Genomic DNA, 25,428 nt, shown 5'->3' with positions numbered 1-25,428 from the left:
GTGTCTCTGCCACTGGGGCCTTCTAGGTGCTGACATGTTCTAGCCTCTTGCCACTGTCTGCAGACACTTACTCTGGGCCACTGGCCTGCAGGTCCAGGGTGTGTCAGGACGGTGGCAAGGGCTGCCAGCCCAGAGGCCATCTGCTGCATTCTGCCCACAGCCTTCCCCCCTCCTCTGACATGCTGCGTTCCTAGAAGCAGGGAGAGCTGAGGAGTCAGCGGAAGAGCAAGGCCTAGAATCTGCTTCTCCATCTAATGGGCCTGGGCTGGTGTCCCAGGTGTCCCGACCGAGCTGAGAGCAAAGGGCAGAAGGAGTTCCTCCTCTGGGAACTCGCTGGTCCACATAGACACGGGCTCTTTCTATGGGGTCTGGTCTCCCAGACTGAATACAGTCAAGTGTTATGCAAATAATGTGTTACTCAGAGTTCCTGTACTTCATTCTTCAAAATGCCATTTTGATGATGTTAACTGAAGGAAGTCCATGAATGAACACGAAATCCGGAGGAGCTCAGCTCTGCCAGAGAACTGCTTTTGGAGGCCTTTCCTCGCAGACACAACAGCTAACTCCTCTAGGGAACCGTCGGTGGGTGCGCCTCCATTTCCCCAGGTCATTGCATCTGTGCAGAAATGACTGTAAAGTAACTTTTACTGTGACAGCAGTGGTTCTTCTCTTTCTTTATTCTCTGCAGGCCCAGGGCACGAACTGTGCTCCCTTCAAGAATGGCGATTTTCTGCAGCAAAGAGTTTTAAATGGGGGGCGGGGCAGGGATTATGAGCACACTGAGGGGTCATATCAGAATCTGGGGCTATGATACCGTTTACAGTGGAGTGTCCTCACACTAATCTCACTGACATATTTTTCTCCACCAGCGAAGAGTAAGGTTCAGTATCCATTATGGCAATTCGTCTCTTGTTACTCCCCCCTGAAATTTCTCAGCTATTCTTACACATTTTTCTTCTGCATAAATGTGAAGTCTCCCTATCTAGAAACATAGCATGTTTCTTCATAAATAAGAAAGAGCTACCATCTTGGAACTTTTTAATAATGCTAATTTTTGGTAGTGTTTTTGGGTTTTCTATGATAAGTAATCATGTCATCTGCAAATATAACTGATTTTGCATCTTTTCCATATGTGTACCAATTGTTTTATTTTCTTATTATATGGGCCAGAAACTGCCAATGATTTTCCTATGCTGTTTACTGTTTATTTTTAGAAAATAGCTTTTTATCATGTTTAAATACTTTTCTTTTAGTTATTTGGCTGTATCATGCATTGGTATATAAAGGTTTATGGCTATTATATACTTTACATATGAGACCCTTTATCATTATAAAATGTCCCTTTTTCTGTGTTTAATGCTTTTGGCCTTAAATTTGGTCTTAAATTTTGGCTAATATGAATATTGCCACTTTTGCTTTTTATTTGATCTGCTCTGTACATTTTGCCCATCTTTTTATTTTCCGCCTTAAAAAATCACGGCATGTTAGATACTGGGTTGGAAACTATTAGCCACCTACTGTAACAGTCATTAGCACAGTTCATCAAAGAATTCCAGCCTTCTTTGTGGGCACAAGGTAGGGTTACGTTTTTATGGCCCTTGAATTGCCTCGGTCAATAAAATGCAAGCTGAAACAAGGCATGTTACTTCTTTTTTTAAAGTAGTGGTATAACAAACATTTATTAGATCTCATTATATAGTTAAAGTAATTGGTTTATGGTCATGGGAGTAGAAACTGCTATGGTCAGGACACAAGCTAAGCCCCACATTCTTAGCTGCCACGTTATTGTGTCTTAGTCTAGGGGTTGACCCACAGCAAGGAGGCACGTTACTTCTGAGTGAAAACTTCAGGGGCCAGTGTGAGTCCCACGTTCCCTTTTTCTTGCTGTGACAAACATGGGGCCTTCCTTCACCTAGGTCCATGAATGAATGAGGATACGAAGGAGGTATACAATCCAACAGTGATGGTTATTAGTCACATGAGGCTACTGAGCATGTAAAATGTGGCCGAATTCAGATGCACTATAAATGTAAAACACACCAGATTTCGGAGAATTATGAGATAAAAAGGAATGTAAATTTTATCTCATTTACAATTTTTTCTACTGAGTACATGTAAAAATAATATTTCGGACATATTATGTTAAATAAAATATATTACTAAAATTAATTTATCTTAAAATATATAAAAATGGGGCTACTAGAAAAATTTAACTCATCTGCGGCTCCCAGTATATTTCTATTGAACTGTGCCACAGAGCGGAAGGTCCAGCCCACCCATGATAAACATGCAGTGTGAGTGAAAAATAATTTTTTTATCATTTTAAGCTTCGGGGTTTGGGGGGATGTTACTGATGTGGCGTAACTGAACCACCACTGACTAGTAAGTACATTCACTGAGTAGTCACTCCTCTTTTCTCTTTTGTGAAAAGAGCTCCAGTTTTGTTTTCTAATTTTTTTTGCTGGTCTAAATTTTTCCCCTTTGGGGCCTCCCTTGCTGCTGCAGGGAAGCCATGTGACCAAGTTCTGGCCAATCAGACATAAGCAGAAGTCTCCTGGCGTTTTCTGTAAAAGCCATTACCTTCCATAAAAGGGGCAGACATGGCTAGACGACTCCTCCCTCTGTTTTTCCCTTCAATGTGGCTATGATGGTTGAAGCTTGTGACTTTGAGATAATAGACAACGAGCATGAGGATGAAGGCAAACACGCCAAGGATGGTGGAGCAGAAAGATGAAAAGACAAAGGAACAGAAAGAGTCTGGGTGCCTGATGGTATCCTCAGGCACCTGAACTAACCCCAGCACTGACCAGTCTCAGGCTTTTTATCTGACAAAAATAGTTCCCTATTTGTTTAAGCTATTATTGATATTTGTCCGTTTTCTTTTACTTGCTGCCAAAATCATTCCTATCTGATATAGGTATATTCTTGGAAACACACACAGCTGAATTTTTCAAGGCACACAGTCTTGGACTTTTGTTAGGAGAATTTGGTTTATCAAACTTGGCTTATTAAACTTGGTTTTATGCCTACTCTTTATGTTAGGTTTACTCTTTATTGCTTGTTCTTTTTCTTTTTCCTTAATTTTTATGGCTTGTTCACATTTCTGTTTATTTCCCCTTTCACTCTCTGTTAATTTTGAGGATCTATTTTCTTATTGTACTACTTGTTATATATAGTTTTACTACTGTTATGTTTATTTCTACATTTTCTATAATTATATTGTAACTGAATATCAATCTCACCCATATTTCTTTTGCCCCCTTCTCTGAATCACTGTACATCTGAAAATGTACATCTTTTTTCCTTAACAGATAAATGTTACCTTGATCACATATAGAGTTTTTGGTTTGTAATTCTTTTCTCTCAGTGGCCTACAAACATTTTTTCATAGCCTTTTGGCTTTCAGTGTTGCTGATGAAAGTCTAGTATAATAATAATAATAATAATAATAATGATAATAATAATAATAAATATAATAATAATTATAAATAATAACTTGTTCTGGTAGCTTGTAAGATTTTTCTTTATACCTAAATTTCACAATGTAATAAGCATTACAATGTAATAAGCATATATCTAGGCCTGTGGTCCCTTGCTTGCCCCTATTAATCCTGATGTAGATTTGGTACCCTTTCAATCTGTAAATTCAAGTTTTTTCAGCACAAGAAAAATGTCTTCTATTACTTTTTCTCTTTCTGGCACTCCTATTACTTGCACGCTAGGTCTCCTGGATGTCCCCCTCACCCTCACCCTCTTGCCATCTCCCTGTTCCTGGTCCAAATTGTAAGATATTTCTTCCAGTTGCTCTTCTAGAACATTAGTTCAGGCCTCCTCAGTGACCATTCTCATTCTCCTTTTTCTCAGTTTGTTCTCTGAATTTTTATATTTAGACATCATGGGATACTTTTTGAGTTCTAAAAGTTACTTTCATATTTAAAATTCAGTCCCTGAAATATCATTTCCTGAGTTGCCTGTTAAAGTTCTCATCTACCTCTTCTATTAGTCTTACCTCAGTCAGAGTCTGATATTCTCATTTTTCGACTTGGACTGAATGAGTAAGCACTGCAAGGCCCAGTGGGGAGTGATGTTTTCATGGTCCAGCAGAGCCCAAACTGACAGACCACAGAGAGATGAAGAAAGTCCTGGTACTATGGGGCTCGTCCAGGGCACGAGAACGGAGAGCAATTCAGCTCCCCAGTAAGGCCGCTCCAAGGACTACACACTTCAGGTCGGCCCACAGGCTGCTGCTGGCTGGCTGACCTCGAAGGACTATACCTTTTATGCCTTTGTTCTAGGGCTCCATTGAGGCAAGCAGTTCCCTCTGCTGGGGGTCCCTGCTTCTCACTAAGGACTAGAGAGAATGACTCCTGTGTCCGCTCTTTCCCCTGGAGGTGTCAGGAAAGCTGGAGGCCTTAATGCACTTCCCAGCTGTATTGTAGGCCCGCCTGGGTTCATTCAAAGAGGGAGTTTAAATGGGCTGGGCCATGTGCTCAGGCCTTCATCTTCCCAGAATCTCCTTCCTTATACTCATATATCCTTTCCAAATAATGTATTTTCTAACCACAAAAGTAATTTAAACTTATTCCGTGAAAATTGGAAAAAGAAAAAAAAAGGAGAAAGAAAAAAAACACAGGGGAGAAAATCGTACATAGAATCCCACCAGCCTGAGATAAGTTCTTCATATTTTGGCATACATCATTCTAGTCTTTTCTTTAAAGAAAGATTTTTATTTATTTACTTTTTAGAGAGAAGGGAAAGGAGGAGGAAGGAGAGGGAGAGAAACAGCAATGTGTGAGAGATATATCAATCAGTTGCTTCTCACACGCCCCCAACTGGGGATCTGGCCCACAACCCAGGCATGTGTCCTGACTGGGAACTGAACCAGTGACTTTTTGGTTCACAGGCTGGCACTCATTCCACTGAGCCACACCAGCCAGGGCATCAACCTAGTGTTACAAATGCTTGTGTGTGTGTATATGACTACATACAGAATTATGAATATAGTCACCTACTATATTTTAGCTTTTTTCTTTAAAGTGATATACTGTGAACATTTCCCTATATTAGTAATATTTATGAGACATAATTTTTAACAGCTGCATAGTGTATGGTTACTCTGTAGGTCTTTTACTGTCTATTTGTTCATCATTAGGTTGCTTATAATTTTGCAACATTATAATGTATTCTGGATCATATTTTATTGTTACATCTTTTTTAAAATATATTTTTAAAAGACTTTATTTATTTTTAGAGAGAGGGGAACGGAAGGAGAGAGGGAGAGAAACATCAACGTGCAGTTGCTTCTTGTGTGCCCCCTACTGGGGACCTGGCCCATAACCCAGGCATGTGCCCTGACTGGGAATTGAACTGGTGACCCTTTGGTTTGCAGGCCAGCACTCAATCCACTTAGCCACACCAGCCGGGGCTTATTGCTACATCTTTACACATCCACGATTATGTTAGTAAGGTGGAACTGCTTCGGGAAATGAATAGGCATATCTTTTAAGGTTTTAAGATCAGATCCCAAATTCTCCTCCAGAAAGGTATAACCAATGAACATTCCTACAAATAACCAATTTATACCCTCTACCCTCCCTCTCACGACCACCACACCATACCCAAATACTACCTTTGATAATTTGATAATGGGAAAGGATTTCATTTAGCTTATATTTGCGTTGAGCAAATTTTTATGTTTAGTGACCCACTGTATTCTTTCTTTTGTGAAATGCCTGTTCATGACCTTCGCTCATTTTGTTTGGGACATAAAGACTTAGGACTTTTGTGTCCTCAATCTCGACTGCCTTCATAGTGAATAATCCCCTTTGCCTCTTTCAGTGATTTCTACCTGAACTTCTATTTTGACTGAATTAATATTGTAACCCATTTTCTTTTTGCTTATACTTGTGAGATGTCTTTTTGCTCATCCTTGTGCTTTGAACTGTTCTGAGTTACTTTGTTTCAAATATGTCTGTAGACAGCATGTAGGTAGAATTTGTTTATTCTTTTCCACCTGTTGTGACCATTGTCTTAACATTTTTATCTGATACCTATAAAAGTATAACAAATGTTCGTCAATAAACAAGACAGTTAAATCCATTTCTATTTATTATTGGCTCTTTCCCACAGCTCTGTTTCCCCTTTTGTCTTTCCATTTCTTGGTCTGCTAATGGTTAACTCTCTATTCATACATTCAACTTGCCAAGATTGTTGTAAAAATGTGAAGTAACTCTTACAACTCTCATCAAATATGACCTGTAGTTGCTACACGGGAATGGCTGATATCCTTTAACAAGAAAGATGACTTTACTGGTAATTTCAAATCCTTAAGTAAATGGCTGCACACATACTGTCATAGGCTCTATTTATTAAGGACATTAGTCCAGAATGTGACGGATGTGCAGCTGCTGCAGTTTTGCTGAGTGCGCAGGTCCCCACCAGAACTGACCTTCTGTAGGCCGCCGTTCTCCTCCACCAGTGGCGGAAGCACACTGGGGCTGCTGGCTGGCGGGACCTCCACATTATAGTCGCGGAAGCAGCAGAAGAAAGAGCTGAGGATGCTGCGGCTCCTCTGCTTCTTTAAGCTGACGTTACACTGGGATGCTGGGAAGAGAAACACAGCACACTGTGGCCAACTGCAGCACGTCCTCACAGTTGCCACGCGGTGCGAAAACGTGAATGTGCAGCCCACTACCCTCCACCGCCACTCCGGCCCTGGTACCGGGAGACCTGCTCCGGACAAGAAGAGAGGGGCCCCAGGAAGTTGCTCTGAAGGACTGTTGTTATTCAACATGGAAATCCCAGAAGGCCAGCTGGTCGATGGAGGCCAGTCCTGCTGGCTGGACAGAATTCCTCTGGCCTCAGCCCAGTGGGGGCTGCTGGCTCAGTAAGTGACCCCTCCGTAGGGTCAGGCACCATCTGCATTCCTGAACCCAGCAGGGACAGTCTCTGACCCTGCGCTCAGCACTGCTTCAAAACAAAGATCCTCTCAGGCACAAATCACACTTGACACTCTCTGAGAAGCAGTTCTCTAGTAAGGGTACCAACAGCACTTTGACACTAGGTTCTTAGATGCTCCCTGCTCACCATGGAAATGACCAATTTCATGGGTTAAGAAATAAGATGTGGAAGGGCACAAAGGAGCCCCCTTCCTCATCTCCGACATTTGTCAAGAAACTAACAGGAGCCCAGACTCACAGAGCTCAGGGCTGAAAGCTTCGCTTAAAACCCAAACGGCAGGAAATGTGGGGCAGAGAAGGTGTGCTCTGGCCTGAGCGGGCCTGGCCAGGGCTAAGAGCATTTTCACGGGACCCAGGGCAGTGTTGTGCCAGGGACTCATTCCCTGGCCTGGACTAAAGCTCCAGGGGGAGTGATGGAGCCTTCTGTCATCCAGGGTACAAGACAAGCCCCCACAAGTCCGAAATAGAAGGCAAAGAGTACTATGGATGAAAAACACCTGGGGGGAGGAAACTGAGGACTTGGAGAGGGAGGAGCATTCCGCCTGGGAACGCGGCCAGGGCGGTCCCACCACATGCCATTTCTGGGTGCGTCAGAGAAGAGGCCACAGGCAAAGGACCACGCTTCGGGTTAATGGGAAAATCACCAATTAGGAAAAATGATTTGAGTCCCCGTGATAATTGCTGGAGTTTATCTCTCCCAAAAAGCAATTCTGGCACAATTTCTATTTTTTGAACACTTGAGTGATTTGTATAGCACCTTCCCTCTCAAGAGATCGCAAAACCTTTGCTGAAAGTCTTGGGGTAGGTATTCTAGCAAAGCAAATGCATTCAGGTAGAAATTCTGAAAAAGATTGGAAAAGCTGTTTTGCCAGCAACTCCCCAGGCACGGATGGTTTCTAGCCTGCGTTAGGGCAAATGGCCCAGGAAGTGTGAATTTAAGACCATTATTCACTAAAGATGTGCTTTAGAACCATAAATCTGAGAAAAAGCTGGCTGTTTCATCTGCCTGGTGTATCTCTGGGTGCAGGCCCTGGGGTACCATTTCAGGTCCCACATGCCAGGCCAGGCCACCGGGACCGCCAGACACAGAGGCGGTCCCAGCAGCAGTGGTGGGAAGTGACTGTGACCACTGTTTACTGAGGGCCAGCCCTCTGAATTCCAGCACTTGACAACCCCCATTTCATGCAATCCTTACAGCTACCTGAGGAGACAGGTGTTACTGCTTCCCCATCACCGCTGAGAAAATACAACCAGTAACTGTGTGTGCCGGGATGCAAACCCAGTGGGCCTGTTTCCAAGGCTGGGTACTTTCTCCACGTGCCATGATGAAGGCAGTCTTGAAACAACTTGGGTCAGATTGAGGAGAGGAGGGACCAGGCCCAGTGGAGAGAAAACTACTGTAATATGCTCTCATTTAGTACATGTGATTGGCTAAACTGTTTTGTTGTTACACGGGGTGTTTTAGTTTTTGTGCCACAGACAAATCATTTAGTCAGAGGAGAAAAAATACCCTCTTGCTTTCCTGGCCAATAGCATCTTTCTCTGCAGAACGAGCTATTTGTTCACATCTCAGAGACACTGAGCAGATAATACCCAGGTTGGGCAGTAAATGGCTCTGTGAAAAAGCACCTTCCCAGATTCTATTTCCATCCTCGGATCACAGAATCCTCCCTATAACTAACTAACTTATATGCTAAAAAAATCCTAAACCCGCAGCCTGCGAGCTACTTATAATTTCTACCGTGTGATTGATTACGTACCATGTAGAGGCCATAAATAGACAGTGAGAGTCACTAAATGAGTTTGAGTCACTTGGGAGCCTGTCAGGCCTGGATGGGAACCGGCACCTTACTCAGGTTCTCCCTTCTCAGTATGAAGAGATGAGCAGCCCAAGCCCTTGCTTCCGCTGCCGTGGGAGGGGCCCGGCCTCACCCTACCCTCAGGGCTCATTTCTTTGCACCGGGTTCCAGGTGTGGGCTGTCGGGATCCAACCATCCTACAGCCTCCCGCCCCAGGCTGCTGCCTCTCCAGCTACAGTCTGGTGGGAGGGTTTTGGTTGATACACAAAATGGAAGCTCATAGTTTTAATGGACCAAATGTTTATATTATATTAGATCAGAAAAGCTAGATAAATAATTGTATATCTGACTTAATTAGAACTATGCAAAACAAAAGAGATTATATGTAAGAAAAGATAAGCAAAAATGTGTCTGAATGTTAACAATAATTGGCAGGTTATGGGTGCTTGTATTTCTTCCCTTTATACTTTCCAAAGGTTTTATGGTAATCATGTATCACTAACAACGGGAGAGCAAATAATCCTGTTAAGCTCTCTTTCGGCAACTTTGTGATGCTCAGGAGGAACTATAGCCTACTTCTAAATATAATGCTCAGACTCACTCCCACTCTTCTCCACTCCATGCCCACGAAGCAAACACCAGGCAACAGCGGCGTGGTTACAAGCATCGCAGGAAGTAATCCGCGCTACTATACCGGCCCACAGCCCCACCTGCACCGTGATAATCTCCAACCCACCAACCTCAAGACCAGAGGAGGCCCACGTAGAAAGAAGACACCAAGTAAATGTCTTTCTTTCTTTTTAAAAAAGATTGTATTTATTTATTTTCAGAGATAGAGGAATGGAGGGAGAAAGAGGTGGCAAGAAACATCGATGTGTGAGAGAAACATCAGTCAGTTGCCTCTCACACACCCCCAACTGGGGACCTGGCCCACAACCCAGACATGTGCCCTGACTAGGAATCAAACCAGTGACCTTTCGGTTTGAAGGCCAGTGCTCAATCCACTGAGCCACACCAGCCAGGGTGAAAGTGTCTTTCCCCAGCAGAGTGCTCCCAGGGGTGTCCTCATCTGGCAGCCCCACTGGACAGAGGTCCCTGTACACACAAAGGCTGTCTGGCTGCTGCTTCATTCTTAACCAGGACTGGGCCCCTCACCACCTGACCTCAGTCCCTTTGAATATTGCCTTTGCTAACCTACAAGTGAGAGACGTCTCCTGGTGGCTCAGGTATCCAGGAACGAGGTCTGTACGAGGACTGTTCCAGTAGGATATTAAAGAGGGTTTAACGCACACGTCTTCCTGTTCCGTTGGTTTTAAGGCTACTTTGGAGAAGGAGTAGCAACTTTGAACATTCATCTGCAATTTACATGAGAGATTTTCCTTCTTTAATCAGACTTAGGAAGAAAAAGTCATCGCAAATCATTCCCAAGTTTGCTGCTGCTTTTCCCTCCAACCTTCCCACTCCCACTCCCATCCACGGCCACACCCACACCTGCTCCCTCACTCCCCGCTTCCTCCCTGGTACGCTCCTCAGCACACTGACATCCATGCCACCTCTCTCTTCTTCTGGCCTCACATACCCACTTCTTAGAACCTTTCCATTCTCCAGGGGCTGGTCCAAAGACCCCTTTGGAGGAAGCCCACTCCAGCGGAAATGGTTCGTTCCTTGGCCACTGCATTCCCACATGGATGTGTGTGTGTCTGAGATGTGTCTTCAGCTCATTCCTCGCTATTAAGTTCCAGGCCATCGATCGCCTGGTGTAAAAATCTACCCTTCTCCCTTTCATTAAGTTGCTGGTTTTGATGTCCTTAACAGCTCTTACCTCTGTCCACAGCAATTCCCTGTCCCTGTCATGTCCCAGCTGAGGCCCTCGTCATTTTGTCCCTGAACAACTGTAATAGTCGTTTCACTTGCTTTCCTGCCGATTTTGTACCCTATAATTAATGATCGACATGACTCACCCAGGGAAAGCCAACGAGTGAGTAGACTGTTTGGTCATTATGTGCATGGGCTCTGAAGTCAGCTTGCCGTAGTACAGGCCCTAGGTTAAGTTACCGTATTTTGCCGTGTATAACGCACAACCACATTTTTGTGTGCATTACACATGGGATTATTAACCCATGGTAGGTAATCATTATACCCATGTATAATGTGCATCCTTATTTTTCCCTCCAAAACTTGGGTAAAATGTGTATTATACATGGCAAAATATGGTGTGACTTTTTTTTGTGCTTCAGTTTGCTTACGTGTAAAGTGGGGACAATAAAGGTACCCCTCTGTAGGCTTGTTGGGAGAATAAAAGGCGTTATTATAAAGCACTCAGAACAGTGTCCAGCACTGGGTAAGCACTTCATAAATGTTAGCTCTCATTATTATCATTGGTCTCTTAAAAGCTTTTGCTTTTTAAAGGAGTGGGGCTTCTGAAGGTAAATCCTGAATCAAAGGCTAGATTCTGTGGGTGTGCACTTTTTCTCTGGCTTCTCACAAGTAGGAGGCATAACTTACTATAACAGACCTTGGTTATATAAACTGTAATTTAGAAAGCAAAAGTAGGAAAAAAATCTGAAGTAATTCTACTAAATTGCTCTAAAAACTGGATGTAGGGAAGAGTTAAGGGCCCGAATGTGCTCTGCGGGGGTTGCTACCCGCGTTGCCCTCACTCAGCTCGCCCTGGGGCTGCACCTAAGCTCTCCCCTCTGCTGAGCACTGCGCCTGCCCAGTTCTCATCTGACCCAGGGTTTCCTTGCCCCAAGCTGTGCATCAAAAACAAGTGTCCTCCTGTGTGCCCTGGAGCCACATGAGGACCACCAAGGAGGCTGACAGATCTGGCAGGGTCCCTGCTGCTGGCTCCCTCGCCACCCCGCTGGTAGCCATGCCCTGATGGTGCTGCCCTCTTTTCAAGGCTCCAGCAGTGCAGGCCTGTCGGAAGAAGGACCACCCCTTCTCCTCTCCCCTAGTCCTGCCTGTGAAGACAAGCCCCTAGCTAGTCCCAGCAGCTGCCTTTCTCTTCACACAGACAGCTGGGCCGTGGGCATGAACATCCCACAGGCTGAGAAAGGGAGATCGCCAGCAGGAGCAGATGCGGTGATCCTAAGACTTAACTAACTCCACTTCTCAGAGCTGTTGGGCGCGGGCCTCATCCCGGCCTCCTGTGACCTCTGACAACTTCAGGGAGAGCGTGACTGACACCGAGGATGAACAGGCACATGGCTATTTCCCTGCATATATCCTGGGAGCTAATGCTCCTGTCCAGGCGGTGGACCCGGTGTCACCGCAGCCCTGCAAGCTAAGACCCTGCTCCCCACTCATATATGTATTCCCTCTCTTTCTCCTCCCAGGGCGGGGACTCCCATCCTCCAGCCCAGCGAAGGAGGGGCCTCGAGAAGGCCTGTGACAGGGCAGCTCAGAGTGGAGGCACAGGTAGCTGCCTTCCTGAGCCCTTAATCCTAAAGGCAAATGGGAAACTTCCCAAATACCTCCCTGGTCTCTCGGGTCCCTGTAGCAAGAACCAGGGTCTTCAAAGCACCAGCTAGCGATGGGAAGCATAGTAGACAGTTAACATTTTTGGCCTGCCAGAATCCATTACTCATCTTTCTGGTAAAAGTGCCTCAGTTTTCCTCTAGGGAACCACTCTCAGCACACCGGATTCCAGTCCATTACCAAGGCCTGCATAATCAGAGCCACGTGATTGGCTGAGGGACGTGCCCAACCTGGGCCAAGGAGAGTAGGCCCCAGGACAGATGCTACAGCTGTTAGAAGTTGTTTTTCTAAGCTGGGAGGCTGTAAGCCTGGAGCCCCTGGGTGACCGTCTTTGCCATGGAGTGAAGAGCTCCTACTTGAGCATGAAGGCAACACTGGGAAAAGGGAGCTAAGACGTGGACAGGGTCAGATCTCTGACAATATCATCTGAGGGCTTGGCTCCATGAAGACCAGGCCCTCCTGGCATTTTCAGTTGCGTAAGAGAATAAATCCGCTCTTTCTCTGAAGCCACTCTGAATTGGGGTGATGCTATCGCAATGGGAAGGCTCATCTCTGAAACGTAAGCTCCTGGGCTGGGCAGTGTGGAAAGACTGATACAGCGCACAGGCTCCGTCCCTGCTTCATGGCGCTCGGGTGTCCTGGGAGAGACGCCTGAACCAGCGATTCTGATGCAGCAATTCTGAGGTTTGTGATGGCCGGGCAGCACCGGACTCCGCTGGAGCCCAGAGAAGGGCCACAGTCCAGATCGGGGGTGTGCTAGGGAGGTAGCAGTGACTTCTTAGAGGAAGTGTCTTCTAAGCTGAACTGAAGATTTCATAAAATTGTCGGAGGGTGCAGAGAAGTGGGGAAACAACACTGTGTAAAGGGTCTCCTGTGAGAGAGGGCGTGCAATACGTGAGGGACCAAAAAGAAGTGGCAAAGGCTATGGGGGTGACGAGTTTGGGTTTGATTCTATGAAAATGGGGAGTGACGTGATCAATGGTATGCATGTCACTGTCTCACTTCTGTATCTGGAACTGCTGACTTCGCATTTTAAACTGTGACTAATGCAGAATATTGATCGGCAACAAAGATCGTCAGAGCATTTGCAAATTAGACACGGGGACCATTTTGTATAAACAGAATGGGAATTTGTTATTCAAAAATTGACTTTAAATACAAGTTCCATGGAAAGAAAATGAGCTTTGGAATTATATTTGGGTTCAAGTCCCAGCCCTGCCATTTGCTTGCCGGTGTGACTTCCTCTGACTAAGCCACACTAGTAACATGAGTATCATACTGCTTATCCCACAGGGTTCCCTGTGCGGATGCAGCAAAAGCATGCATGTTTGTGTTAGAGAAAAAAATCTACCAGTAGCTTGAAGCACAGCGATGGAAAATTAGGACTGGTTCAGACGCAGTACCGTGCGAACACTCAGAAGTTGTCCTATCCAGACAACGGTCTTCACCAAAATTGCCCGGCTTTGTAAGAAAACGCGCAGACAGGCCCCTTTGGTTTTCATTGTGCGAATTCTAAACACAGAACTTACGGTGGCTCTTTGAAACTTTCACCTAGCCAGTGAAGGAAACCTTTGAATAATAATAATAACAACAACAATAACAGAAAGTCAACAAAAAACACCTTATGTGTAAAGCTTAAAGCAAGCCCTAGGACTCAAGCCTTTTGTAGAAACTCATATGAAATACAGGTAGAAAGAAAGTGTTGTAATTAGAAAGACCAAATGCCCAGGGAAAGTCCCCGAAGGCCGACGGTGGGGTCTGGTCCTTTAGTGGGACAAGAAGACTGGTCTAAGGAGCTGTCGAACCATGTCTACGCCAACGCGGGAGGCACAACTGGATTCACCACCGCTGGTACACACAGGCTGAGAGGTGGCATTTCTGTTCATCCTCTTACACATCCTGACCTAACTGATTCCCTTCTATACCCGGAAATTGAAATGTTGACCCCAAACAGCCAGTGTTTCTTTAATTAGTGGGATAGGTGCCCACGCTGGTACTCACTACCCTTTTACAATTCTTGGGTTCTGACCTGGTTTGGATTTCGGGTGCGGGGAGGCTTCAGGACCCAAACCTCTGGGGTCTACACCAGTTCAGAGCTTCACAGACTCACCTTGGTGAGGACCCCACCCGTCTGTCCTTATCTCTCATCTGCCGTAGCCTTCCCAGAGCCCCACAAATACCTCTCCACACAACCCGAGGGGTAGTTCAGGATAAAGATCCCAGCAGCTGGGTGCATGGGGGGCACATGCTGCTCACTGGGAGTCCATCCTCCACCATTCAAGTTTCTTCCCAAGTAAAGAAACTGTATCTTGATGCTACAGAGAACAAAGAAGGTCTGTCTTTAACCTCCGCGGTGTCCAGCCCATGGGCCAGCACAGGGATCAGATGGCCAAATAGCCAGTGTCACAGGATTTCTAGGAGAAAAGCAACTTCTCACACCGAGTCCACTGCTAATGCACCCAAAGCATTAAAACCTGCTCTCAAACCAGCTTCTTTCTTGTCACAAGAGAAGAATTAAGAAAGGTGTTCCACAGCAGATTTGTATCGCCCAAGTATTTATAGCAGAACATAAAAAATAAAAATACGTCCTGTTCCAAGTCTCTGTGTGGACACTAATGCTGTGTAGGCCGCAAAACTGCACATGGGAGTTTCCCGAGACAGGGACATTCAAACACGGGGACGTCAGAGAATTTTACAACCCTGAAGACACCATACAGCTCAATTCACAACCACGTTGCTGTGGAATAAGCTAAATACCTTTTTTACGGGAGGAGGAGGAGTTCCCTCCTAAAGGCCGGCATTGAAATGAATGCACTATTTCTTCTCTTCTGGAGCTGGGCTGCAATCTCTGGAATGCGTCCCAGGGCGGTGGTTTGCAATGGGTGTCTAACAGGAAATTCTGGGCAGTCTATGCATACATTACATTCCTTTCCCACCCCGCAAGAGTGGTCAACAACCACAACTTTCCTCTGTTTGAGTATAAGGGGGGTGTCGAGGGAGGGGAGCAGCCGGGGCACAGACTACGCACAGTTCAAAAGCAGATGTAGCTGCTGAGAATCCAAACATCCTTTTCTCCTAGAAAAAGGGCTTAGGCACCGAGTCACTTTGTGAGATGTCCAGTCAGCTCTTATTCTATTTCTGAGTGATGCGTTTCCCCAGGGAATTCCACCCAAGGCTCAATGAAAGAAACGCACCTCTGAAAGCCCATTTTCCCACCACAGCCTGGAACTGGCCGAGGCCCCTCCAGCAGTGAGAATCAAGGAGAGGAGCAGGACTGCTGGCTGAGGCTGCGCAGGAGCAATTCCCCTCTTATCCTTCCACCCCCCCACCCCACCCCACCCCGTGATAGGATGTGGTTCCCCAGTTCACTGTTGGCTCAGAACAGCTTACAATAGTTGAGTGCCTGGTTTGTGCGAGGCTCTTACAGAAATCCTCTCTGGCCTCCAAAGTATGCAATGCCAATATGACCACCTTTCTGATGGGAAGACAGGGACTCAAGAGAGCATACGACTCTGCAGCAAGGGGTTCAAAGCCAGCGCAGCCTGATGGCGAGGCTCCCAGCCATCCCACAACCCTCCTTGCCTTTCCCCAGCACTCCCTGGGTTGGGGGGTTATTTCAAGGGTGAAATTCTAGGCAGGAGGCTTTATGCCACCTGCCTTCACTGCAAATTTTATATTTTTGAAAACAAAATGAACCAATGATCTTTGCAGCAGCCCTATCAGATGAAGCCAGACGCAGTGGTCGTGCCACTGTGCTGTGAAGGTACCCAGGCCACCAAACTCTTTGTGACTCAGCCTTCCAGGACAGCCCCTCTTCTGGGAATGCTCTTCCTCGTGTTAGTACTTCCCCAGACCTTTGTGTTCAGGGTCACACAACTCCTAAGTGGCAGGGCTGGATATAAACCAGGTCTGTGCAAGCCTACACTCTGAGCTCTTAACTGTACAGAGTCTGTTTCTCACAGGAGAGCCAAAGTAAGTTAATGGAACAAAGGATTTAAACAGATAACGCACTTCGGAGGAAGTAAAGGTTAAAATTTAACAGTAATCCGACAAATGAATGTTTAAACAGTGAGGCCGGTGCTGCACCTAGTAAAGGCACAGAAATGATAAAAATAAAAACATGGAGCCAGTGGTGGTAAGGTTTTGATGGCACGAGCCCATTCATTCACACTTTGCTGGTAACTCTGCAAACAGGAACAACGCATTTGAAAAGCAGACCCGTGAGGTGTCAGAGACCAAACAATCTGAATGTCCGGGAGAGTAGACACAGTTAATTAAATCGGCGCACAGCAACTGGGGAGAATACTGTGCTGCCCTAAGAAATGAACATTACGAAGAAACGTGCAGCAGTGTGTGTGTGGGGGGTCTTTTCAGGGGAAGCATCTCAGACCCTGGGCGTGTCCTGTGTCTGTAACTCTGTACTGTGCTTCTGGACAAGCTCTGGAAGGTAGGCTCCAGGGACATGGGCTGGGGACCTATCTTGTTTATGTCCACATCCCTGAGACCTAGAAATGTGCTTGTTGTAATAGATGTTTGTCGAATAAATGAATGTAGCCCTGGCTGGCGTGGCTCAGTGGATTGAGTGCTGGCCTGAGAATCAAAGGGTTGCTAGTTGAAATCCCCATCCAAGGCACATGCCTGGGTTGCGGGCCAGGTCCCCAGCAGGGGGCGTATGAGAGGCAACCACACTTTAATGTTTCTCTTCCTCTTTCTCCCTCCCTTCCTTCTTTAAAAATAAATAAATCTTTTTAAAAAAGTGAATGTACGAAAGGAAACACAGAACAAGAAAAATGACTGGTATTTTAAGAAATAGTTCCTGCGATTCTTCGAGCAAGTGTTCAGCTCAAGAAGCACCCCTTGCCCAGGAAGGCCTCTGGCCCACAGCAAGCTTCCCTCCTCTGCACATCCACACACGGCCAGTCCCCCTCCGCACGCAGTGCCTAAATTACAGCTCCATGCCACCTTTGGTGAAGATGGCAACCCCTGCTTCCTATGAAATAATTAGCGCAAGCTTTCAGAAGGAGAGAGTAGGTAAAATTCACTGATATGTTAAGTGAGCAGGATAGTCTCTGGATTACAAGGCTAGGTTGATTATTATATTTTTTATCCTTTTCTATCATCTTCTCAATATAGCAAAAAAAGCTGAGTAAATATAAAAAATGTTTCTACTTAATAAAATATATGGCAACATTTTTATATATTAGCAGATATCTTTCTACAACCTAGTTTTTTAAAATTCAAAATGTAATTTTGTTTTTTAAATTATATTTCACTGATTATGCTATTACAGTTGTCCCGATTTTGCTCTTTTTGCCCCCCCTCCACCCAGCAGCCCCCCACTCCCTCAGGCAATCCCCTGACCATTGTTCATGTCCCTGGGTCATTCATATAAGTTCTTTGGCTACTTCCTCTCCTATACTTTACATCCCCATGGCCATTCTGTGACTACCTCTCTGTACTTCTTAACTCCTCCCCTCTTCAGCCATTCTTCTCCACACCCTCCCATCTGGCAACCATCAAAACACGCTGTATCCATGATTCTGTCTCTGTTCTTCTCGTTTGCTTAGTTTCTTTGGATTCAATTGTTGATAGATATGTATTTATCGCCATTTTATTGCTCATAGTTTTATTCATCTTCTTTTTCCTAAATAAGTCCCTTTAACATTTCACATAATAATGGTTTGGTGATGATGAACTCCTTTAGTTTTTTCTTGTCTGGGAAGCTCTTTAGATCCCCTTTGATTCTAAATGATAGGTTTGCTGGATAGGGCAATCTTGGCTGTAGGTCCCTGCTTTTCATGACTTTGACTATTTCTTGCCCATCCTCTCTAGCCTGTAAAGTTTCTTTTGAGAAATCAGCTGACAGTTTTATGGGAACTCCCTTATAGGTAACTAACTTCTTTTCTCCTGCTGCTTATAAGATTCTCTCTTTATTGTTAACCTTTGGCATTTTAATCATGATGTGTCTTGGGGTGGGCCTCTTTGCATCTATCATAATTGGGACTCTCTGTGCTTCCTGGATTTGCATGTCTATTTCCTTCACCAAATTAGGGAAGTTTTCTTTCATTATTTTTTCAGATAGATTTCCAATTTCTTGCTCTTTCTCTTCTCCTTCTGGCACCCCTATGATGTGAATGTTGGACCTCTTGAAGTTGTCCCAGAGGCTGCTTAGACTAGCCTCATTTTTTCGGATTATTTTTTCTTCTTCTTGTTCTGATTGGTAGTTTTTTTTCTTCCTTATGTTCAAAATGATTGATTTGATGCTTGGCTTCATCCATTCTACTGTTAGTTCCCTGCAAATTGTTCTTTATTTCAATTAGCGTATCCTTTGTTTCTGACTGGATCTTTTTTATGTTGCTAAGGTCCTCACTGAGTTCCTTGAGCATTCTTATAAACAGTGTTTTGAACTTTGCGTCTGATAGATTGCTTATCTCCACTTCACTTAGCTCTTTTTCTGGAATATTGATCTGTCCTTTCATTTGGGCCCTGTTTCTTTGTCTCCTCATTTTGGCAGCCTCCCTGTGCTTGTTTCTATGTATTAAGTAAAGTTCCTTTGACTCCGTGTCTTGGTAGTGCAGCCTCGTGTAGTAGGTGTCCTGTAGGGTCCAGTGGCACAGCCTCCTCTATCACCCAAGCTGAGTACTCATGGTGTGTCCTTCATGTGGGCTGAGTACACCCTCCTCTTGTAGTTAAGTCTTGGTTGCTGTTGGCAGATCAATGGGAAGGCTTTATCCATGCCAGTCAGCTGCAAGGACTGTCTGTGACCACTGACCACCAACCTCGACCCTCTGTGGAGGATCAGCTGTGCAGGGCAGGGTGATAATGCTCTCACATGGTCTGTAGCTGTCCACTGGGTGTGCTGGCTCTGGGATTTCCCAGGTGGTGTAGGCCAAGGTCAGGCCCCACCTGTGTTTTGCCCAGGGCCACCACCCTGCCTGAGCTATAAAGCAATCTAAGATGGCTGTTACTTGTGCTGTGCTTGGAGATTCCCAGGTGAAGCCAAGCTGTGAATCTAGGCTGGCTGCTGCTAGTGCCAGGCATGGGGCTCACTGAGGTCAGGTATTGCTTATTTGAGAGAATTTAGGAAGTTGAGTAGCATGAGCTGAGACTGGCCATTCATATGGAAAAGCAGCTTGGGTGGGCTTGTAAGTTAGATGGGTCAGAGTCTCCAGGGGTCTCCAAGGTGGGTTAAACAATGTTAGCCAGATTGATGGAGTCTCAGTTATGGCACAAGCTTGCCGGCTCTGTGGGGGGAGGGCTTAGAAAAGGGACAACGGCCTCTGCTCACCTTGACGCCAGACATTTCAGTTTCTCCCTGTGTACCACTGGGGCCTTTCAAGCTGCCACCCTAGTGCTGGAGCCCAGAGAGAGTGAGCCTGAGTAGGTGAGTCTGTGTGTGGGTTCTCTAAGAGGAACTGCTTGGGGCTCCAGAAGTTTCTGCCACTGATTCAATTCCCCCCTGGTTTTTGTAGCCAGAAGTTGTGGGGACTTATCTTCCTGGCACTGGAACCCTGGGCTGGGGGGCCTGGTGTGGGGCTGGGACTCCTCGCTCCTGAGAGATCCCTCCCAAATTTTTATCTACCACACATGGGTGTGGGACCAGCCTGTTCCGTGTCTGCATCCCTCCTACCAGTCTGGATGGATGTGGTTTCTTTAATTCCGTAGTTGTGAGACTTCCATTCACTTGGATTTCTGATAGTTCTGAGTGATGGTTGTTCTATATTTTAGTTATAATTCTGATGTGGTTGTATGAAGAGGCAGGCCATGTCTGCCTACGCCATCTTGACTGGAGTCTACAACCTAATTGTTATAGGTTGTGTCCTATTCCACAGTATGGATGAACACTGTACCATATTTAAACTAACTTTGGATATTTATGTTGTTTCCTTTAGAAACATGTTGGATAACAATGACTGCAATTTGTTTACAACAGCAATGCTGAGAATAATCTAGTTGTCCATCAGTATGGGACAAAATATAATATATCTCTGGGTGGAATAGTACACAGCCATTAACAAGAAGGCTGCAGCTCCATCTGTACAGATGATAGCCAACACTTACCGTAAGTAAGATGTGCCAGGTGCTATTTTATGCACTTGATGTACATTAACTCATTTAATCCTTTCAGTAATCTTATGAAGTAAGGACTGTTATTATATTCTTTTTACAAATGAGGAAATTAAGGTCCAGAGAAGTTAAGGAACTTGCCTAGTAAGTAGTCGAGTTCGTTCAGACCCAAGTGCTGTGCTCTTAACCTCTGCACTGTGTTGCCTACTGAAAATGGAGCTCCTTCTGAGAGCAACACAAATGGTACATAGAGCATATTACTATCAACCTCCAAATACAAACTTAAATAAATTAAGTTTGTGCTTAAATTAACAAAATAATAGGCACAAGGATGTGTAAGTTCTTATATGTGTAAAGAGTATCTCTGGAAAGATTTATAAATAACGGGTTGCTTCTTCATAGGAGAGAAACAGAGGACTGAACTGGGTGGGAGGGAGAATTAGGTTTTCACTCTATTCACTTTTGTATTCTTTGAATTTTGTATTATGTATTAAAATAGTAACTCTGTATCATGTATTATGCATTATAATAAGTAAAAAGTAAAAACATCAAAAATAATACTGCAGTGAGCATAGCGTCCATAATTTTATGTGCATGTCTGATGATTCCCTTACAAGAAAATCTGAGAAGTGTAATTGCTGAGACCAAAGCCTTTCAAAAAATGTCAAGCCTCTTGATACCTATGGACTATCTGTCATTCAGAGAGGCTGTGCTGATGTGCACTCCCACCCATGGGGTGTTACGCCACGACTGTGCCAACACTGGGACTTTAAACAGCCTTTGACAGTCTGAAAGGGAAAAGTGGCAACTCCTCGTTGCTTTCATTTGCATTTCTTTGACTGCCACTCAAGTTCCACAATCTCTGGTATGCTTGCTGCCCATTTCTGTTGATGCTTTTGAGAATGTGCTTATAAGTTTTTTTGCCTATTTTTCTATTTTGTCCTTTGGATTTTTAAGGGTTCCTCTGTCATGTATTAGAAACAAAAATCCTTGCACTGTTCTGTATGTTAGAAATTGTCTCAGTTTGTTTTAAGCATTAACCTTTGTTTGTAGTAGTTCTGGATAAACAGAAATTTTAAGTTTATAGGGAGTCAAATCTAACAACCTTTTCTTAATAATTCTTTCCCACCCTAATATAACATACTATTCACTCATATTTTTGTTGTGGGTTTTTTTCAGTTTAGAGCAAATATCTCTTAAAGTAAATATTTTATCTGTTTGGAGTTTATTCTGCTGTTAGTAGGCTAGATGAATCTATTATTCCCCACAAAAGAGTAAACCAATATCTTAACAATATTTATTGAACAATTCATCTTCATATACTAATTTGGGCATTCCATTCCATTCCACTCCACTCCACTCCACTCTTCTACTTATGCCAGTAACACACAGCTTTGCTACTATAGATTTATTGTTTTATATTTAATAGTACCAGTTCCCCTTTGCTATTTTTTTTTTCAAAAAAATTTTGGATAGTCTAACCTTTTACACTTCCAGGTGAATGTCAGAATCACTTTATCAAGTTTTACAAAAACACCCTTGGGATTTAGTTACATTAGGCTCATAAAATATACATACACTGATTATAGTTAATTCCATTAAAGCAATTAAAGAAAGGTTAAAATGGAAAAGTAAAAAAAAAAATCCATTTGTTGTACCTTATTACTAAAATTTGCCAAGATTAAAAGAGGCCTTGGTTATCAGGTTAGAATAGACTGTCATAACTAGGTTTTTATGTAAGTCCTATGGAAACCACAAAGAAAATACCTACGGTAGATACACCAGAAAATAAGAAGAATAAAATTGTGAATAAAAATCAACAAAACACAAAGGAAGACAGCTAGAAAGGAAAAGAGGGGCAAAAATGTTATAAGACAGGCAGAAAACAATTCAAATGCAATAGTAAGTTTCTCTCCATCCATAATCACTATAAATTTAAATAAATTAAAACCACCAATCAGAAGACATAAGGAGTCTGAATGGATAAAAAATAAGATTCAATTATATGCTGTCTGCAAGAGAGCATATAAATTTAAATTTAAACCTTACATTTAAGACGCATAGGCTAAAAGTGAAAGGATGGAAAAAAGATATCCCACGCAAATGTTAACCAAGAAAGGAGAGTGGCAATACTTACATTAGAGAAAACAAATTTTATGTCAAAAGCTGTCACAACAGGTAAAGAAAAATGTTACCTAATGAAAAAGGGTCAATGCACCAGGAAGACATAGCAATTATAAATATATACATATACACCCAGCACACGAATGCATGGAGCAAATATGGACAGCATGGAAGGAAGAAATGACACAATAATAGGATATTCCAATACCCCACTTTCACTTGTGAACAGAACATCTTAGAAGACAAAGAAATAGAGGACTGGAACAACAGTGTAGAACAAATGGAACTAACAGACACACAGAGAACATTCCAGCCAACAGCAGCAGAACATATATTCTTTTCAAGGTCACACTAAACATTCTCTAGGATAGATCATCTATTAGGTCACAAAACAAGTTTTAACAAATTTACGATGACTGAAATCAGACCCAGTATCTTTTCTGACTACAATGGGAGGTACTTAGAGATAAACAGCAGAGGGAAAACTGGAAAATTCACAAATGGTTGGAAATGAAATAACATACTCTTAAATAACCAATGGGTCAAAAAAGAAATCAAAAGAAAAATGACGAAATCTCTTGAGACAAATGAAAATGAAAACAATATATGAAAATTAATAGGATGTAGCAAAAACAGTACACAGAGGGAAGTTTATAGTGGTAAAAAATGTTGACATTAAAAAAGGAGAAAGATGAAATTAATATCCTAATTTTACACCTCAAGGAATTAGAAAAAGAAGAGCAAACTAAGCCCAATGTTAGTAGAAGGAAGGAGATGACAAAGATTAGAGCAGAAATAAAACAAAGAATAGAAACTAAATCAGTGAAATTGAGTTGGTTCTTTGGAAAGATCAACAAAATTGGCAAACCTTAACTAGATTAACAAAAAAGAGAAGATGCAAATAAAGTCAAACATTAGAGAGGAAACATTACAAGTGATGTTACAGAAATATAAAGGATCACAAGAGACAACTGTGTCACTGGAGAGTCTAGAAGAAATGGAGAAATTCCTAGAAACATGCAATATACCCAGCCTGAATTATGAAGAAATAGAAAATCTGAAGCGTCCCATAACCAATAAGGAGATTAATTAGTAATCTAATATCACCCAATAAAGAAAAGCCCAAGGCCAGGTGGCTTCACTAGAGAATTCTACTAAACATTCAAAGAAGAATTAATGTCAGTTCTTCTCAAACACTTCCAAAAAGTTAAAGAGAAAGGAACACTTCAAATTGATTTTATGAGGTCAGCATTATCCTGATACCAAAGCCAGACAAAGAGACTACAAGAAGAGAAAACCTCAGGGCAATATCCCTGAGGAGGGTAGATGTAAAAACCCACAACAAAATACTTGCAAGACCAATTTAACAGCACAGGAAAAGGATCATACAGCATGACCAAGTGGGATTTATCCCTGGAATGCAAGGATGGTTGAACGTACAAATCAGTCAACGGGATACATCACAGTAACAGAATGAAAGATAAAGATCACAGGATCAATAGATGCAGAAAAAGCATTTGACAAAACTGAACATCTCTCATGATAAAAACACTAAAAAAACTAGGAATAAAAGAAAATTACCTGAATATAAAAAAAGCTGTATATGAAAAGCCCATAGTTAACATCCTACTCAAAGTGAAAAATTTGAAAGCTTTTCCTCAAAGAATAGGAACGAGGCAAGGATGCCCACTCTCCCATTTCTACTCAACACAGTCCTGGAAGTCCCAGCTGGAGCAAGTGGGCAAGGGAAAGAGATAAAAGGCACCCAAATTGGCATGGAATACGTAAAATGATCTCCGCTTGCAGATGACGTGATCTTATCTTTTTTTCCAATTACAGTTGCCATACAATATTATATTAATTTCAAAAGTACAATTTAGTAATTAGACACTTGCATCGCTTACAAAGTACATGATCTTATCGGTTGAAAATCCCCAAAGATGCCACAAAAAAAACCCTATTGAAACTAATAAACAAATTCAGCAAAATTGCTGGCTACAAAGTCAAAGCATAAAAATCAACTGCATTTCTATCCACCAACAATGAAAAATCCCCAAGGAAATTAAGAACAAAACTGCATTAACAGTAGTATTGAAAAGAATAAAACATTTAGGAATAAACTTAACCACGGAGGTGAAAAACTTATATACTAAAAAGTACAAAACAATGCTGAAGGAAATTACAAGAGATACAAATAAATGGTAAGACAGCCTTGTTCGTGGACTGCAAGGCTTAATATTGTTAAAATGTCCACACAACCTAAAGCAATCTAAAGTCAATGTAATCCTCACCAGAATTCCAGTGGCTTTTTTATTTTTTTGAGAAATAGAAAAAAACAATCCTACTATTCACATGGAACAAGAGACCCCTAATAGCTAAAACAATCTTGAGAAAAAAGAACAAAGCTGCAGGCCTCATACTTTCTGTCTTCAAAACTTATTACAAAGCTCCAAACAGCATGGTATTGGCACACAGTCAGATAATAGACCAATGGAACGAAATAGCCCATAAATAAACCCACACATCCATAGTCAAATGATCTTTAACCAGACAGCCAAGACGACACAGTGAAGAAAGTATAGTCTCTTCAATAAATGGTGTTTCTGAAAACTGGATATTCCATGCAAAATAATACAACTGGATCTTTATTTTACCCCATACACAAAAATCAACAGAATGTGTTAACAACTTAAACCGAACTGAAAATGGCGTAGCAAAGAGACAGCTGCACTCCCACGTTCACTGAACCATACTGAAAATAACCAAGATATGGACACAGCCTAAGAGCCCATCAATGGATGAATGTGGATAAAGAAAATGTGGTCTCTATGTAGTAGAACAGTCTTCAGCCTCAAAAAAGAAAAAGTATTGTCACGTGCTATGCATGGTCGACACTGGAGCACATTACAGTGACAAAATAAGCCAGGCACCAAAGGACCGGTACTGTTAGATTCTGCTTCTGGGGGGCACCCAAAGCAGGAAGCAGAAAGTACAGTGGT

The 25,428-nt window shown here is 43.2% G+C and overlaps 1 protein-coding gene across 2 annotated transcripts in view; it reads right to left on the bottom strand.

The window, feature by feature from the left end:
* The window catches only part of CTDSPL (CTD small phosphatase like), a 113,887-nt gene that overhangs the window by 26,224 nt on the left and 62,235 nt on the right, over window positions 1-25,428 (bottom strand). For both annotated transcript variants that reach the window (XM_037148277.2, XM_037148278.2), the window contains exon 2: window positions 6,449-6,603. In XM_037148277.2, the coding sequence (XP_037004172.2) occupies window positions 6,449-6,603 (155 nt within the window). The remainder of the gene's footprint in view (window positions 1-6,448; window positions 6,604-25,428) is intronic.

Source organism: Artibeus jamaicensis, unplaced genomic scaffold, assembly GCF_021234435.1.
Source record: "Artibeus jamaicensis isolate MK-2021 breed Jamaican fruit bat unplaced genomic scaffold, CSHL_Jam_final contig_519, whole genome shotgun sequence".
NCBI lineage: Eukaryota > Metazoa > Chordata > Mammalia > Chiroptera > Phyllostomidae > Artibeus > Artibeus jamaicensis.
The sequence above is the reverse complement of the archived record's forward strand: the minus strand, read 5'-3'. Positions and strand labels throughout refer to the sequence as shown.